Source organism: Euleptes europaea, chromosome 2 (assembly GCF_029931775.1).
Source record: "Euleptes europaea isolate rEulEur1 chromosome 2, rEulEur1.hap1, whole genome shotgun sequence".
In the NCBI taxonomy this organism is placed as follows: domain Eukaryota; kingdom Metazoa; phylum Chordata; class Lepidosauria; order Squamata; family Sphaerodactylidae; genus Euleptes; species Euleptes europaea.
In genome coordinates, this window is record NC_079313.1 from 23,822,012 (window position 1) to 23,839,232 (window position 17,221).

Below are 17,221 nucleotides of genomic sequence, written 5' to 3' on the forward strand. Positions count from 1 at the left end.
TTGTGGAGAGGGGAAGGGAAGGTGATTGAAAGCCGGTTTGATTCTCCCTTAAGTGGTAGAGAACATCAGCATATAAAAACCAACTCTTCTTCTTCCATTGATGGGTTTGGACCCTCAGACTGGTCCAACCTCAGCCAACCTCCTAATTAATAAGGCCTTTAGAGACATCTTCCCACCCTCATTTTTTGGGTCGAACCCGCATGCTATATTATGTATGTAGCATACTGATTGTTCAAAAACAGTCTTTAAGCTCCTAAGTATTGTGTTCTGTGTGGTTGCCTTTGTTACTCCTGACATGAGTTTCCTTTAAAATGTTCCACAACTCCTTTAGTCAGCCATAGGGTCGCCAGCTCCCATTTGGGAAACACCTGGAGATTTGGGGGCGGAGCCTGAGGAGGGCAGGGTTTGGGGAGGGGCTTCAATGCTGCAGAGTCCAATTGCCAAAGCAGCCATTTTCGCCAGGTGAACTGATCTCTATCAGCTGGAGATCAGTTGTAATAGCAGGAGATCTCCAGCTAGTACCTGGAGGTTGGCAAACCTAGTCAGCCAGGATTTGAAAGTCTGGTTACTCCTTCAGGAGAAAGCAGAATGGGAAGTGCAGATTTTCAATCCCAGGATAGTAGCCTTCCCTGGGCTTAGGTGCTTGCTGAGAGTATGGTTTATGAGTCAGAGACGCCCGTATTCCTATTTTCATGCTGCCTCTGGCTTCCCAGACTGTAGGAACAAATGCTCTCCCGTGAAAACTCTGAGTCGTGTGCCTGTGCCTCTGCCAAGCCTAGGCCTCCTCACCTTCTGTTTGCAGAGGGGTTGGAAGAGGAGAGGCTTGGCAACACAGAACACACTCGAGTTACCTCATCAGTGAACAGCCTGGAAGAGCGTTGGCTGAGGAACCCGGTAGGGTTGCCAGGTGCCCGGTGGTGGCAGGCAAATCCCTGGCAATTCACCCCTCTGCCCGGCAACCACCTGAGGGTCGGTGGGCAAACGGGCACACTCGCACGCACACCATGCGCACGGCACTTCTGGTTTACACTACTGGCACTTCTCATGTGGAGGAGTGGGGAATCAAACCTGGTTCTCCAAATCAGACTCCAATGCTCTCAGCCACTACACCATGCTGGCTTGGTGTTCTACACCACGCTTGGCCAGTAAGGGGAGCGAGAGGTTTCCTGAGGACAATGGTTTGATTGTCTGAGGTGGCACCCTGGCCGGTGGAACCTAGTGACGAATAACAGGTTTGAGGAAACTGGAACTGATTTGAAAGGAGAAGTTAGTGAGTGGGAGAATCAGAATTTGCTTTGTGGCGTAGTGGTTAGGAGCAGGGGGCTCTAATCTGGAGAACCGGGTTTGATGCCCCACTCCTCCACGTGAACGGCGGACTCTAATCCGGCGAACCGGGCTGGTTTCCCCACTCCTCCACATGAAGCCGGGCTGGGTTCTCTTGGGCTAGTCGCAGTTCTCTTCAAGCTCTCTCAGCCCTACCTCCCTCACAAGTTGTCTCTTGTGGGGAGAGGAAGGAAAGGAGATTGTAAACCTGTTTGATTCTCCTTAAAAAAAAAAGGTAGAGAAAATTGGCTTATAAAAACCAACTCTCCTTCGTCTTTGAGGACCCTAGTTTACTCCTATGACAGCTTCCTTGGGAACACGTTTACACCTTTTCATTGCCTGTACCTCCCAACTCCAGTGCTCTGGTCTCACCCTTCTCAGAGGGTCATGGGAACTGCTTTCTCATTTTCACTTTCAGGGAGGAGCCAGTACTCCAGTCATGTCATTGCCAGTGTGGTGTAGTGATTAAAGTCCTGGGCTCCAAGGAGACCCAGGGTTCAGATCTCCACTTGGTCATGAACCGTACGCCAGTCACACTCTCTCATAAGAACATAAAAAAGCCCTGCTGGATCAGACCAAGATCCATCAAGTCCAGCAGTCTGTTCACACAGTGGCCAACCAGGGGCCTCTAGGAAGCCCCCAAACAAGACTAATACAGCAGCACCATCCTGCCTGTGTTCCACAGCACCTAAGACAATAGGCATGCCCCTCTGTTCCTGGAAAGAATAGGTATGCATCATTACTAGTATCCATTTTAACTAGTAGCCATGAATACCCCTTTCCTCCATGAACATGTCCACTCCCCTCTTAAAGCCTTCCAAGTAGGAAGCCATCACCACATTTTGGGGCAGGGAGTTCCACAATAACTATGCGTTGTGTGAAGAAATACTTCCTTTTATCTGTTTTGAATCTCTCACCCTCCAGCTTCAGCAGATGACCCCACGTTCTAGTATTATGGGAGAGGGAGAAAAGCTTCTCCCTGTCCACTCTCTCCAAACCATGCAAAATTTTATAGACCTCTGTCATGTCTCCCCTCAGCTGCCTTCTTTCCAAGCTAAACAGCCCTCAGCTTAACCTACCTCGCAGGGTTGTTGTGAGGAGAACACGGAGGAAGCAGAGGAGCGTCTATACTGCCTCGAGCTCCTTGGAGGAAGGATGGGATGCTAACTGGAGAGATGGTGAAAGGCATGAAATTTTTATTAGCGATTTACCTCTTTCTGTACGACGGAACAAAGTACTTACTCCAAATCCACAAAACAATCCATTGACTCTTTCATGGCGGTTCCCGCGGTGCGCTGGTTTTTTTCCAAAACAGCAGACAGTGACGACAGATGTATGACCTCCGCACTGTTAGAGAGACTTCCAAAAGAAAATTTGTAAATGTACCCTATTTTGCAGAAATTCAAAGAACAAACAGTGTCCTTGAGAAGAAAATAATGGGTTTTGAAGTGGTTTGGAGGAGAGAACTCTTAAATTGCAATCCAGAGCAGAGTTATGCTCTTCCAAAGGCATTGAAGTCAATGGGCTTGGAAAGGTTTAACTCTCCTCAGGATTGCACTATTAGGGCGTTTTCAATCGTGCACGATACTTAAAGCGGTTGCCCTGAATGAGAAACCTGCCCTGTTCTTCTGCTTCCTCTTCTGCATTTACAGCGATCAAATGTTGACATAAATAGCAGCGGGCCGATTACCGATGATTGAGGCTTTGCACATGATTACAGAATCCTCTATTACAGGATTCCCCTCCCTCCCCCAAAACCTTACATTTTGCTTGCGGTGCAGGCAGTCGGTTTATCCTGCTGGAAGGGAGCCAGTTGGACGCCAGCGACTGGCTCAACCCTGCCCAGGTGGTCCTCTTCTCCCAGCAAAACTCCAGTGGTCCCTGGGCCTTGGACCTGTGCGCCCGGCGGCTTCTTGACCCCTGCGAACACGAGTGCGACCCTGAAACCGGTAGGTGGGCATGGGGGGAAAGGTTCACCCTCTCCTGGTGGGATGAGAAGGATCATTTATCCACACCTGACAAACAAGAGAACCCCATACATGTCCTGCCCAAGTGTCGATGGGAAACCCCACTGTGCACAGGGCCTTTTCAGGTCTCTCAGTTCCTCTCTTGATTCTCAGGCACAGAGCACACATACGCGAACACATGAAGCTGCCTTATACTGAATCAGACTATCAAGGTCCATCAAAGTCAGTATTGTCTACTCAGACTGGCAGCAGCTCTCCTGGGTCTCAGGCAGAGGTCTTTCACATCACCTATTTGCCTAGTCCCTTTAACTGGAGATGCCGGGGACTGAACCTGGGGCCTTCTGCATGCCAAGCAGATGCTCTACCACTAAGCCACAGCCTCTCCCTAAAAATCCAACCGTGAACACATGAAGCTGCCTTCAGTATTGTTTACTCAGACTGGCAGCGGCTTTCCAGGTCTCAGGCAGAGGTCTTTCATATAACCTACTTGCCTTGTCCCTTTAACTGGAGATGCTGGGGATTGGACCTGGGACCCTCTGCATGCCAAGCAGATGCTCTACCACTGAGCCACAGCTCCTCCTCAAGAGCAAGAGCACAGACTCTGTCAAGCTGTCTTATATGGAGTCTCGCCATTGGTCCTTTTTGTTCAGCCTGCATGGATTGGATGCAGCTCTCACCTGCCACCTGCAATCTTTTACCTGGGATCGAACCTAGGACCTTACGTGTTCAACTGAATTCAGTTAGAAGGGGAGCCTGGAAGTCTCTTTTTAAAAAAACCAGATTGCCGCATCCTCCTTTAACAAGCGCACCTCCAGTGTGCCGGCCATGGCCCTTGAGGAGACCGGACAAGCCTTGTGTTCTCCCAGCACAAGTGTCTCCATGAGCATCTGATCCTTCCTTTGCAACTATGACTCACTTCTTCACCCAGGTCTGTATTCCACTGTGGGGTTGTAATGCAGGACCATCTGCCGTGGCAGCTGTCAGCCCCAGCAGGCCTCACAGAAGGGAGGGTGTTCAGCACCCTCGTGGGGAGGGAGGACCCTTTCCAACTTCACAGGTTTTTTGTTAGCTTTTTTTTGGGGGGGGGGGAGAAAAATCCGCGTGGTTGTTTTTTTGTTTTTCTGCAAGAGCTTCTGTTGTGCCTTTTGTTCTTTTGGCCGTATTCTGAAAGAAATCTTTCTTTCTTTTCTCTTTCTTTTTTTTGGGTGCAGTCCCCGGCTTGTTTTTGGCAAAGTTTAACCCTGCACGTTTGATCCGCACCCCAGAGCAAACTGCCAGATCTCCCACGTACAAAGTCAGTGCCTGGTTCTTTGTTCCGTTATCGGAGGCGGGGGGGGGGGACTGACTGCTGCGTGCTTTCCTGGCCTTAATCGGGAGCCAGGCACCGGCTTCTTGCCCCTTGCCCTGCCAAGACAACATCTGGGGGGAGAGGGATGGAGGGGGGAATGGCCTGAGAGGCTTTTCAAGCCAGACAGAAGCCTCTGAGCTGTGTTTTCAAAAATGTGGAGGGCTTTGGACACCTTCCGAGATTTATTCCACCTTCCCTCCCCACCAACCATCTGCTCCGTACCAGAGCATGAGGCACCCTTGCGCGTGCCTGTATGCACGCAGCCCAGTGTGGTGTGCAACGATCTGCAGATTGAGGCTGTAATCCAACAGTGGCATTAGAAAGGGGGCAAGAACAAAGTGGCTCTTTCCCTTCCTGAAACCCACCCCAAATCAGCCCCGGATTGCATCCTACCCCTTTGATCATTCAAGTTTGAAGCCTTCCTCTGGCCCAAGGAGCCTTCCTCAAGCAAAAGAGGCCATAGGAAGGCTTCAGACTTGGCCAAGCAGAGCGGAAGAATACCAGCCACCGTGGAAACAAAGTAGGGAGTCTTCCTAAATCAGGTTGCGGTGATTGGGCTAGTGGGATCCTTGAAGAGCCAGTGTGGTGTAGGGGTTAAAAGCAGTGGTTTGGAGCTGTGGACTCTAATCAGGAGAACCGGGTTTGATTCCCCACTCTTCCACACGAACGGTGGATGCTAATGTGGTGAACTGGGTTGGTTTCCCCACTCCTACACGTAAAGCCAGCTGGGTGACCTTGGGCTAGTCACAGCTCTCTCAGCCCCACCTACTTCACAGGATGTCTGTTGTGGGGAGGGAAGGTGATTGTAAGCCGGTTTGATTCTCCCTTAAGTGGTAGAGAAAGTCGGCTCAGCATAGAAAACTCTTCTTGTTCTTCAAGTGGGGAGGGGCTGTGGCTCAGTGGAAGAGACTCTGCTTTGCATGCAGATGGTCCCTAGTTCAATCCCTGGCCTCTCCAGTTAGAAGGAGCGAGCAGTAGATGATGTGAAAGACCTCAGCCGGAGTCCCTAGAGAGCTGCTGCTGGTCTGAGTAGACTATGCTGACTTTAATGGACCAATGATCTGAGTCTTTACAAGGCAGTTTCATGCATGTGTACTTTGGGGAGGGGCCGTGGCTCAGTGATAGAGAATCGGTCTGGCATGCAAAATGTCTCAGGTTCAATCCCTGGCATCTCCAGTAAGGATCATGTTGTGGGTGATGTGAAATACCTCAGCCTAAGCCCCTGGACAGCTGCTGCCAGTCTGAGCAGGCAATACTGACTTCGATGGACCAATGGGAGCTTCATGTGTTCACACATTTTTAAAAATACTTATATCCCATTTTCTCATGATTGATGTGACTCAAAGCAGCATGCATCACTGAAAAACAGCTATGATCTCAGCTCACAGAAATTCAAGTAAAAAAAGGAGACCATAACCTCTATTCATGAGCCATCAAAAGCTGGTTGGAAAAGCCCCACTTCACAGAGCCTCCAAAATCTTTACAAGGTTGGGGCCGCCCTCACTCCCTGGGGAAGCTGCTTGCATAAAATGGGAGCGCCCCCTGAGCAAGGCTGAGCTGAAACAGACCTCAGTGACCTGAGTGGACCCCTGGTCTGTTGGTCAGATCTGCTGGTGGAGGCGGTGCCACCCATATGCGGGTCCCTGGTCACAAAGGGCTTTAAAGGTTAACCTCCGCATCTTGGACGGACTAGCAGCCACCCCCTCCAAATCCCAGAGGGACCATTGAGGATTCTCGGCTACAGGACAATCCGTCCCACCCTCACCTTAGCAGGGGCAGGGAGGAAGGCAATGGGGGGCGGGCTGCTTTGGAAAACCACTTCTCCAAAGAGCCCTCCTACGATCCGGAAGAAAGAATGATCTCCAGCTTCCTCCCCCAAGGTCTGCTGCTGCTGTTCATTCTGAGTAATAGGTCATCTAAGGAAACCTTTGGGCTTTTTTTCACTGTCGTTCTCCCCCCCACCCCCCCAAGTCTGCCAGCCTCCATGTGCTCACCTTGGATTCTGGGATCTTTCAAGAGAGGACAGTACTTAGACCCTGGTGCTTAGCCCGTCTCATGGATTATGTCATGTAAGGTTGCCGGTTGTTTTTCAGCTCTCCACCTGTGCCTTTAAAAGCAGCCTGACACTGAGACATTAAGCAGAGCTGCGACTCCAGGCCAGCAAAAAGTATCACGTTTAAATGTCTGCATTCCCAGCTGCTCCAAAAAGCAGAGGGGAAAAAAAGACTGGGGTGGGTGGATATGTGGCCATATCACCTCTTACGGGTTGCATTCAGATGTCAAAAACAATGTCACAAAGGGCTTGCTTGTGACAGGTACAAACTCAGCTTCCTGTCATGAAAGCGGGCAGACCCCCTATCCTCCCATATGCAGGATGGAGTTGAAGGTTTTAGAAGCCGAGGCTCAGATCTCCAATTTGCCACCATGTCTGGATGCAAACTGTGCTTCTCCACACCAACTGGGATTCTAAAACAACAGGTGGATTCCAGTTTACAGACTCGGTTTGTCGAGAGGAAACAAGCTCTGGTTTGCCCAGGGGACATCACAGCCGATCAGAGTTTGAATTAAGGCTTATGAAACCAGGATGCTTTGGGTCCCCTTCTGTTTCTGAAGAAAGGTGGTAAGAAGCACATGAACATGGCAGTTAACCATGGTCGTTTATGCATGGGTACTTTCACTCATGTTCGCCCCCGGTCTGAATCCGTTGTTCTTTGGAGTTATGCCTGAGTTTTCCATCCATTAGAGATGACCTCGCTGCCAGCCCTCACAAATCCCAGGACTTCCTGTTCCTCTGTTAACCCGACTCTTTCATCTTCCCTGAGCAAAGTCCGGGTGAAATCCCCATGCAGAAGGCAAAGTGCGAGACATGCAAGCTTGGTTTCTCTCACAGCCAATTACAAAGCAGCATGTCCAGAGGCGGGGATTCAAATACTTCCTGCTTCCTCTGAGATCTTTCTGAGCACAAGAAAGGATTTTTAAAACCGAGGCTTGAATCCCCCCCCCCACTTTCAGATTGCTCTGTTCTTTGTTCTTAAAATGCTTTTTTGTGGCAATTGGGTTTGGGGGGGGGATTTTCTCTCACAGTAAGCACTACAATTAAGCCAACTACAAAGCAGCATTTAAAGGGGTGGGGCTTGATTTGACCTTGGAGACTGCTGGTGCATAGATTCCCAACAGGAAAGTGTGGGTCCAGCCAGCAACGAACCTCAGGTAAAACTTCCATGCATAAATGACTCATGTTTGTGTCTATAGTGCACAAACGGAGGTCTATCCATGATCATAGAATCATAGAGTTGGAAGGGACCACCAGGGTCATCTAGTCCAACCCCCTGCCCAATGCAGGAAATTAACATCTACCTCCCCCCCACATCCCCAGTGACCCCAACCCTCCCCACACCATGCAGGATTCCACAATCAAAGCACTCCCATGATGTCTGAAAGTAGTTACTGGGTGAAAGTGTATCCCTTCTACTGGAGGTTCTTTGTTGGTTTATCACAAAGTGTTTGGTAGGGCTGTCAAAAAAAAAAAATTCGGTACAGTTCGGATTCGGCCGAATTTGGCCCTTGTGGGTTCGGTACGTGCCGAAGTCTGAACTCCCCCACTTCGGATCCGTTCAATTCGGCGGGAATTCAAAGTTCGGGAAAAAAATTCGGCCGAATAAAGCCATTAAAAACACAACCGTGCCTTTCCGCGGCTCTGGGGGGGGGGTATTTTTGGGCTTAGAGGTCCCAAACTGTCAGCAGAGCTTCAAAGGACGTATATTGAAAGACTCCCCAAGTTTTGTAAAGATTGGGTCAGGGGGGGCTGAGATATGGGCCCTGAAAGGGGTCCCCCCCACCCTTAATGTGGATCTCTCCGCAGAGCTTGCCGCCCACGCACAAAGCTCCCGCCCGACAAACAGCTGATGAGAGCAAGGGCGGGGCAGGTGCTAAGAACTTTGCAAAGCAACACAACTGCAGAGCAACCCCTTTGCAAATATGCAAAGGGCGGGGCAGGTGTGAAGAATTTTGCAAAACAATACAACTGCAAAGCAACACAAGCACGCAATGCAAAACCTTTGCAACAGTGCATAGCAACACCTGACACCTGGGAGTTTGCATACCATGGAAAGGGACAGAGGCAGCTAGCTATGCATAATGAGCAGGAGGGGGTGGAATGTCTCCTTTTGCATTGGACTTGGGACCAGGCAGATGCATTCTTTAAGTCACCATTTGAAAACCAGTTTTGAGCAAGCATCAATAACCTAACTGATCTTATGAATGAGGAAAAACCTGAAGAATAAAAATGAAGCCCCCCCTCAAACCAGGGAGAGAGAGACTGGAGGGGGAACACACACCCCAGGCAGAACCGGCAAAAGCCCCCTTTGGCTTCCCCCCCCACCCACAGAAACTGCTCCCTCCCCACACACACACACAGACTCTGCTTTCCCACACACACACACACAGAAAAGAAAAAATATAGATTAAAGCCCCCAAAGGGGTCTTACTGTGGCTGTCTTCTGTTCCAGCAGGAGGGGCTGGGAGGCTGGGTAATCCAATATGATTCCATTTGTATCCAATATAAGATCCATATGTATGCATCTCTCGAGGGTGATCCATTCATCCCAATAGGGGAAAGGGGAAAGCCCATATCTCGGGGGGCCCTGACCCAATGTTTACAAAACTTGGGTGGTCTCTTAAAAAGCCTTGACTGAAGCTCCGCCGAAAGTCTGGGATCGGCACACCCAAAAATGCGCCCCCTGCAGCCATGGAAAGAGAAAAGGGGGGGGAGCCAATATTTCAGCCCCCACTGAACCCATCTTTACAAAACTTGGGTGGTCTCTTAAGAGGGATTCTCTGAAGCTATGACAAAAGTTTGGGGGCTGAACCCCCAAAAAAGCGCCCCCTGCAGCCACGAAAATGGAAAAGGGGGGAGAGGAAAAAGGGGTGGAGCCCATATCTCGGGGGCCCCTGACCCAATGTTTACAAAACTTGGGGGGTATCTTAAGAAGCCTAGTCTGATGCTCCGCTGAAAGTTTGGGGTCGGCACACCCAAAAATGCGCCCTCTGCAGCCATGGAAAGAAAAAAGGGGGGGAGCCCATATCTCGGGACCCCCTGACCCAATGTTTACAAAACTTGGGTGGTCTCTTAAAAAAACCTGTCTGAATATCCCCTGAAAGTTTGGGGTCGGTACCCCAAAAAATGCGCCCCCTGCAGCCACGGAAAGGAGCGAATGTGCACAAGCACCCCCTCACACACACATGAGGATTTCCCTCTCTCTCTCTCTTTCCCCGGCCGGCCGCACATCAGCTGATTCCTCCAGCACTCAATCCTGACTGATTGGCCAGAAGAAGACCCAGCTTGGCCACCGATTGGCCGGGGGAGGAGAATGCTGCTTACTGACGGTTATGCTGCTTACTGACGGCCGAATTGGCCGAATTTATTCGCCGAACTCCCGAACTCGCTGAATTCGGCCCCCCCGGTTGCCCGCCAGTTTTGAGTTCGGATCCGTCCGAACTAAAAACCGCCGAACCAAGGGAAATTCGGCTGATTTTCAGTTCGGGCCGAACCGAATTGACAGCCCTAGTGTTTGGGTAGAAAAGAGCAAGAGTCCAGTAGCACTTTAAAGACTAACAACATTTCTGGCAGGGTATGAGCTTTCGTGAGCCACAGCTCACTTCTTCAGAAAGCTCCTACCCCGCCAGAAATTTTGTTAGTCTTTAAGGTACTACTGGACACTCACTCTTTTCTACGGCTACAGACAGACTACCACGGCTACCCATGTCTGTCTTTGGGAATAGATTTGATTTCCTCCAAGGACTGCACACACACACACACACGCACAAAGCTGCTGCATTTATACTAGTTAAAGCCATAGCAATACAGGAAGAGCCCTGCTGGATAAGAGCGAAGGTACTCACGTTATATCTGAACATGAAGGCCAGTGGCTCAACAAGAGACCAATTTTCCTCCATGGATAAGTCTGTTTGGAAGCCGCCTGAACCAATGACCATCATCCCATGTCGCGGCAATGAAGTTCCTCCTTTTCTCTGTCCCAGATCTACTGCTAGTCAGTTTCGTCAACTGACTCTGAATTCTAGTGGTATGAGACAGAGAAAAAAATTCCTTTCTGTCTACTTCTCCACATGGGTCAAGATTTTACAAACATCCATCATGTCTTCTACTTGTGGCTCAACTGGGTGTGATGCTGAGAGTTCTGTGATCGGAGTTTAATGTAGATGGGGACCTTGGCACAAAGGAAGGGAGGGGCGAGCCTTTCCTCATGCATCCTTTTCCTGACCTGAAATGGCCTTGGCTCCATTGCGGTAAATGTGCAGGCATCCACATCAGTATCTGTTGGTTTGCCTCCGCATGGCAAATGGCCCACGTCAGCTTCAAATTGGGAAGCTGGCATTGGGCTCTATCTTTTTATTTTTCATTATGATCGAATTTGTACTTGCTGCTGAGGCTGCCCATTGTGTTGTAAGAGCTGCCACAAGCCCAAGATCTTTTTTCAGGATATCTGGGATATTGTTCATGATTTCTGTTTCTGTTTGATCTTCCCCTCTTAGGCGAGTGCCTGTGCTATGAAGGTTACATGAAGGACCCCGTGCACAAACACCTCTGCATCAGGAATGAGTGGGGCACAAACCAAGGGTAGGTGATGCTTTCAGATTTCCAGGATCATTGCATGACTTGAGTGGAGAGGACCCATCTGGTATTTTGAGGGCCAAGACAACCATTAGAAGACTCACAATCCTACATTGTGAGTCTTCTGCTGATTGTCTTGGCCCTTGCATGGTGCAAAGCTGAGCTTAGGAGAAGGCAGCAAGTTGCAGTGGTGGCAGGAGAAAGAAGAAGAAAGCAAGAAATTTCCCAGGAGTGGAAATTAAAGCCACGATCGCATGGAGGAAAGGGGGGGTGCTTCGGCAAGCCTCTCCATTTTTTTGCAGCCTTGCATTTGAGGATGAATTCCAGGAGGTTTGTCCTTTGGTTCAAACAACGTGTGGGTACCATGGTCAAAAAGCCAATAAGAGGTGGGGACACAGAGCAAAAAGTAAGGCAATGAACAATAGTACGGTTAGAAAGAAACCGGAGTCAGTCCCAGAGACTTGGGGCAGGAACCTAATGGGAAGGAGGCAGAACAAGCCAGCGGATTTCAAGTGGGCGCCTCTAGCCAGGCTAGAAGACAGCCGGATGCTGAGAAAAGTTAACCTTCCAATAGTTCCAGGTCTGTGAAGGCACAGTAAAACGAGAGATTCCGGTGCAAGGCGGACTGGGGAAATGTGCCTCCTGCCCCTTGAAGCCTTCCTCAACGATTCTAAGAGGACAGTGTGGGAGAGGAGCTCCGTACATGGTCAGAGGCACTTCTTTTCCCTGACCAGTTGTTATTCTCATCATTATCGTAAAATATTGCAGGACTCCGTCTTGGTCTAGAAATCAAATTTTGGAGGTGAGCTCCAGCAGGTTCGAGCACAAATTCAGTATTATCTATGCTGTCTTGGGTGACTGTCACAGAGGGGAACAAATCTTCTGAGCCACTCTGTTTAGGCTTTCTTCTAAAATCCAGTCCTGACTCTGGAATTTCTGGAATCCGGTCTCCCTTCTCCTGCATTTAGTAATTGATTTGTGATGCCAGAACTTGTTTGTTAGGAATTGGTTAGTGAATTCATGAAGCCTGTCCGTCCACTGATCAGAATTTCTGAAGGCTAGCACTGCTAGGCCTTTGCCCATGTAGAGAGAAAAATATATGATTACTTCTCCTATTGCCATAAGCGTTCTAAATGTAATCTGTGCCTGTGCCATGTGTATCTGTGTGCATGACCACACTGCCACCTAGCGTTCAGGGGCAACCTGTACAGACATCAAGGTATACACAGCCCGAGCCATTTGAAGCGGTGAAGTTGCCGGGTCCGTGGCCTGGAGATCTTTCTTATGTGTCGAAATGCCTTAGTACAGAGTGCAAGGAGTTCGATATTTCTTTTGTCATATACAAATGTGGAGCAGTGTACATAAAATCTACATATTTAGCTGTATAAAGCCATTCGGTTTCCCCACCACCACCACGTGAGATCAGCAATCAAGAACAATCACCATCAGTCTTCAAAATGGCAGCTCAGAGTGGGTAACAACACTTTAAAAACAATATCAAACCAAAATATCCAATTTCAAATTTCAATACCTTTATTGGCATACCATCAAGCAGTCGATCAAATAAAACCAACGCTCTAAACATCATTTAACCTCCGCCTCTTAACAATTTCATCAAAAAATTTAGCCACAGATTCAATAGTCTCAGAATCTCGGGAGGATTACAACAATTTGATAATATCCAGTTTAAAATGACAGTAATCATAAAGCAGCTATACATATCAAGAGGGCAATCATTCTGATAGTAAGATGGTAGTAGACCTGGTCAAGCAGTTCAACCCATAGTAAACAAGGTGGGGGGAGGATGGGGAGGCCAGCAACGATGTAAACGTACGGCTGCCCTCAATTGTTAGGGTTGCCAACCTCCAGGTACTGTGGTAAACAAAGGTTAGCGTGCTGTGGGATGCTCAGCAAACTAGAAACAGCACTTCACGAAGCTAGACACAATGATTATATAGTAGTGGTATTTAATAACATATCTACCACTGAAAGTGTGTAGGCAAAAACATGTGTTGTTAATTATTGCCTTAAAAGTAACGCCGAAGAGAGGACTATGCCTTGTTACAAACAAATAGCAACATTATAGGTAAGTCCATGAAAGGGGGTGCCAACCTCCCTTTCTTCCACAGATATTCTTCTTGAGAGTAGTAATTCAGTAGTACAGTTGTTCTCAACAGAAGCCCGGTGATCTTTCTGTTTCGGCGATTGACGCCTTCTTCAGGGACCACTATATCATAAATTAATACATAATACTAATTAACAATAATTAGCATAAATATGCTAGCAATTGGTTTAAACAAGGGAGAAATTAGAGAGAAGATAGAGCATCATACTCACACGCTGGCTGTTATTAACAATCTCTGCGTTGGCAATTTACCAAAGATACTGCCCTTAATTTTAAATGGTGCCGTCACATGTAAGAATCAACCATTAAAGGGACAGTTACATTTTACATTACAGAAGAACTGATATCAATTAAAGAGACAGCTGTTACATAGATTATGTTACAAATAGCATGCTAGATCCATCGAGGTGTTCAGTCCTTTAGGATACAAAGTATGCGATAAAATGTGCTTGCCATTTTTGGTACATTGGGAAAACCCATAGACAACTCAAATATCGCATAAGTGAACACAGGTCCAGGATTAGGCAACTTGTATTGGAGGCCCCTTTAACACAGCATTTCCTTGACAATAATCACACTGATGAGGATCTTTCATTTTTTGTATTATGGCGATTTAATAAACAGAAATATGATAGGTCTGATGTGGATCTCATACTAAGACGTCAAGAATCTAAATATATCCACATGTTTGATACTTTGTATCCTAAAGGACTTTGTATCCTAAAGCTCCCCGGTAAGGCTTGAGTTCATTCTGCAAGGCAGGGCTGGATTGGGTAGGGCGTGGCAGGATGGCTTTGGAGCAAATCTAGCTACACTGGCAGTACCCCACGGGCCACTCAGATCAAACCTCTAGCCAGTGGTGCTGAAAATGGACATAGGCTTGCCAAAGGCTGGTGAACTTACCCCTGTCTTTGCTGCTATTCCAAGAAGATAGGATGCTGTTAGGTGTGTTACTTACCGCTGCCTTGGGAAGCTTCTTGGGAGGCTTAGGAGCCAGTGCGGTGTAGTGGTTAAGAGTGGTGGGCTTTAATTTGGAGAACTGGGTTTGATTCCCCACTCCTCCACATGAGCGGCAGATGCTAATCTGGTGAACTGGATTTGTTTCCCCACTACTACTACTACTACTACTACTACTACTACTACTTCTCTTCTTCTCTTCTCCTTCTTCTCCTGACATGTTGATTAGTTAGTAAAATCCAAATTTGGTTTATTGGCTGGCTGGTGTGGGGGCATGAAACACAGTACATGTGCCTTGCCGAGTTGTGTAAAAGTGCTCCGTAGACTGGAAATGCATTGTGGGCAAGCATCCCTCCCCCTAACCATGAAGACCATGAGATCCACGGCAGATCATTTTTTAAAATACAGATATGAATTGAAAACTGTATTCTCCCATCCGTGGTCTGAAGTGATACAGCCCATGCTGAAGTGATACAGCCCATGCCGCCTGTGTCGCCTCATTCTGCTTTATGGTTGCCAGCTCTGGGTTGGAAAATACCTGGAGATTTTGGGGGTGGAGCCTGAGGAGGGTGGGGCTTGGGGAGGGGAGGGGCTCAGTGATATATAAGGCCATAGAGTCTACCTTCCAAAGTGGCCATTTTCTCCAAGTGAACTGATCTGTGTTGCCTGGAGATCAGTTGTAATAGCAGGAGGTCTCCAGCCACCACCTGGAGGCTGACAACCCTGTTCTGCTTGCATGTGCATGGACCAGGCCAGTCAATGAGGGGGCTGTCTGCTAGTCTGCTGCCTTAATGCACAAGGATCGGTTAGTGATGCCAGACAGGAAGGTATTTTGATACCGTTCTGCCTGCCTTAACTGCAATATGACTAGGGTTTCCAACCTCCAGGTACAGGCGATCTCCTGCTATTACAACTGCTCTCCAGCCAATAGAGATCGGTTCTCCAGGAGAAAATGGCTGCTTTGGCAATTGGACTCTATGGCATTGAAGTCCCTCCCCTCCCCAAACCCCACCCTCCGCAGGCTTCACCCCCCAAACCTCTCGCTAGTGGCAAGGAGGGACCTGGCAACCCTAAGTACGACCGATGCACGTCACCTGCTAAAGGGCCTAAGTTTATGGCACTGTCTTAGAGGCCTCAGTTTTCTAGCGCAGTTTCCAGTTGGCAGTTAAGGACCAGATTGATGTGCCCTTGCCCATAAGAGGGCACTTCATGGGGGGCATGGGTATGGGACCAGTTTTCCGTCTCTTCCATTGCAGCTGCCCCCAGCCTGCTTTCTGGCCCGCTCTCTAGCAGAGGGAACGAGGGGCACCGTTGTCCCACTTGCAAAGTCTGAGCTTGCAGTGATCTCTCGGGGAACACACAATGCACCATGGTTTGTTAAAAAAAAAAAAGGATCCAAAAAAAAGGATCCAAAGCCATTACAAGTCTGGATAAGCTGTGACTGAAATTAATTGGCGAAGGGAGCCGTTTTGCTGCAGAGACCCCGAGGAGCCACTTGTAAAGCAACAAATGAGGTCTGAAGTGCCGGAATCGGATTTTGAGGGATGCTACTAATGGAATCTCAGGGTGATGCGGTGGGTTCAGCCCCCCCCCCCTTTTTGGGGGTGAAAAGGAAATGCATTAAATATGTTCGCTCACATACATCAGCCACGTATTTTTGATAGATTTGAGGCCAAAAAATGTGAGAGATTAAGGTTTCTAAAAAAGGAAAATCGCAGCTGTGTACCGTAATCTGGTATTGTGGGGGTTTCTCCAGTGTGGTGTAGTGGTTAAGAGCAGTGGTTTGGAGCGGTGGACTCTGATCTGGAGAACTGCATTCGAATCCCCACTCCTCCACATGAGTGGCAGAGGCTAATCTGGTGAACTGGATTTGTTTCCCCACTCCTACACACAAAGCCAGCTGGGTGAACTTGGGCTAGTCACACTCTCTCAGCCCCACCTACCTCACAGGGTGTCCGTTGTGGGGACGGGAAGGGAAGGCAATTGTAAGACGGTTTGCTTCTCCCTTAAGTGGCAGAGAAAGTCGGCATATAAAAACCAACTCTTCTTCTTCTTCTCCACATGAGCTGCGGACGCTAATCTGGTGAACCGGGTTGGTTTCCCCACTCCTCCCCAAGAAGCCAGGCTGGGTGACCATGGGCTAGTCACAGCTCTCGTAGAGCTCTCTCAGCCCCACCTACCTCACAGGGTGTCTGTTGTGGGGAGGGGAAGGGAAGGTTATTGTAAGCAGGTTTTGATTCTTCCTTAAGTGGTAGAGAAAGTCGGCATATAAAAAACCAACTCCTCTTCTTCTCTTCCTCCTGCATATTTCACCTACTGAAACTAAGTCTGCTCCTCTGCTCTCTTCTTAGCCCTTGGAGGGAAACAAGATTAGCAGAGGGAGGGTGCTGTTGTTTCCCCCTTCCAAACTGAATAACTGCTCCAGTGTGGGGATCAGGAGGAGCTTTGATAGGTGAAATCATATGAGGGAGGGTTAAATCTCCTATTCCCCCTCCACAATCATTCACATCTTGATCTTCGCCACTGGCAGGAGGCTTTGGGGGCAAAGCCTGAGGAGGGCGGGGTTTGGAGAGGGGAGGGACTTCAATGCCATAGAGTCCAATTGCCAAAGCGGCCATTTTCTCCAGGTGAACTGATCTCTATTGGCTGGAGATCAGTTGTAATAGCAGTAGATTTCCAGCTAGTACCTGGAGGTTGGCAAACCAACTTAACCATGATCAAAATTGAGGCCCCTTGTGGCTCTTACTTTCTGCTAAAACCTGCCGGAGAGATCCAGTCACAATTCAATCTCAGTGCAGTCCCACACCAAATTATTCCTTTCCATATTGACTTCAATGGACTTAGACGGGTAGAATAAGAAGAGTTGGTGT

The 17,221-nt window shown here is 48.6% G+C and overlaps 1 protein-coding gene across 1 annotated transcript in view; it reads left to right on the plus strand.

Moving 5' to 3' along the window:
- Window positions 1–17,221, plus strand: part of ASTN1 (astrotactin 1) — a 270,848-nt gene that overhangs the window by 136,543 nt on the left and 117,084 nt on the right. Inside the window, exons 7-8 of the mRNA XM_056845094.1 lie at window positions 3,105–3,272; window positions 11,191–11,275. Coding sequence (XP_056701072.1) covers window positions 3,105–3,272; window positions 11,191–11,275 — 253 coding nt within the window. The remainder of the gene's footprint in view (window positions 1–3,104; window positions 3,273–11,190; window positions 11,276–17,221) is intronic.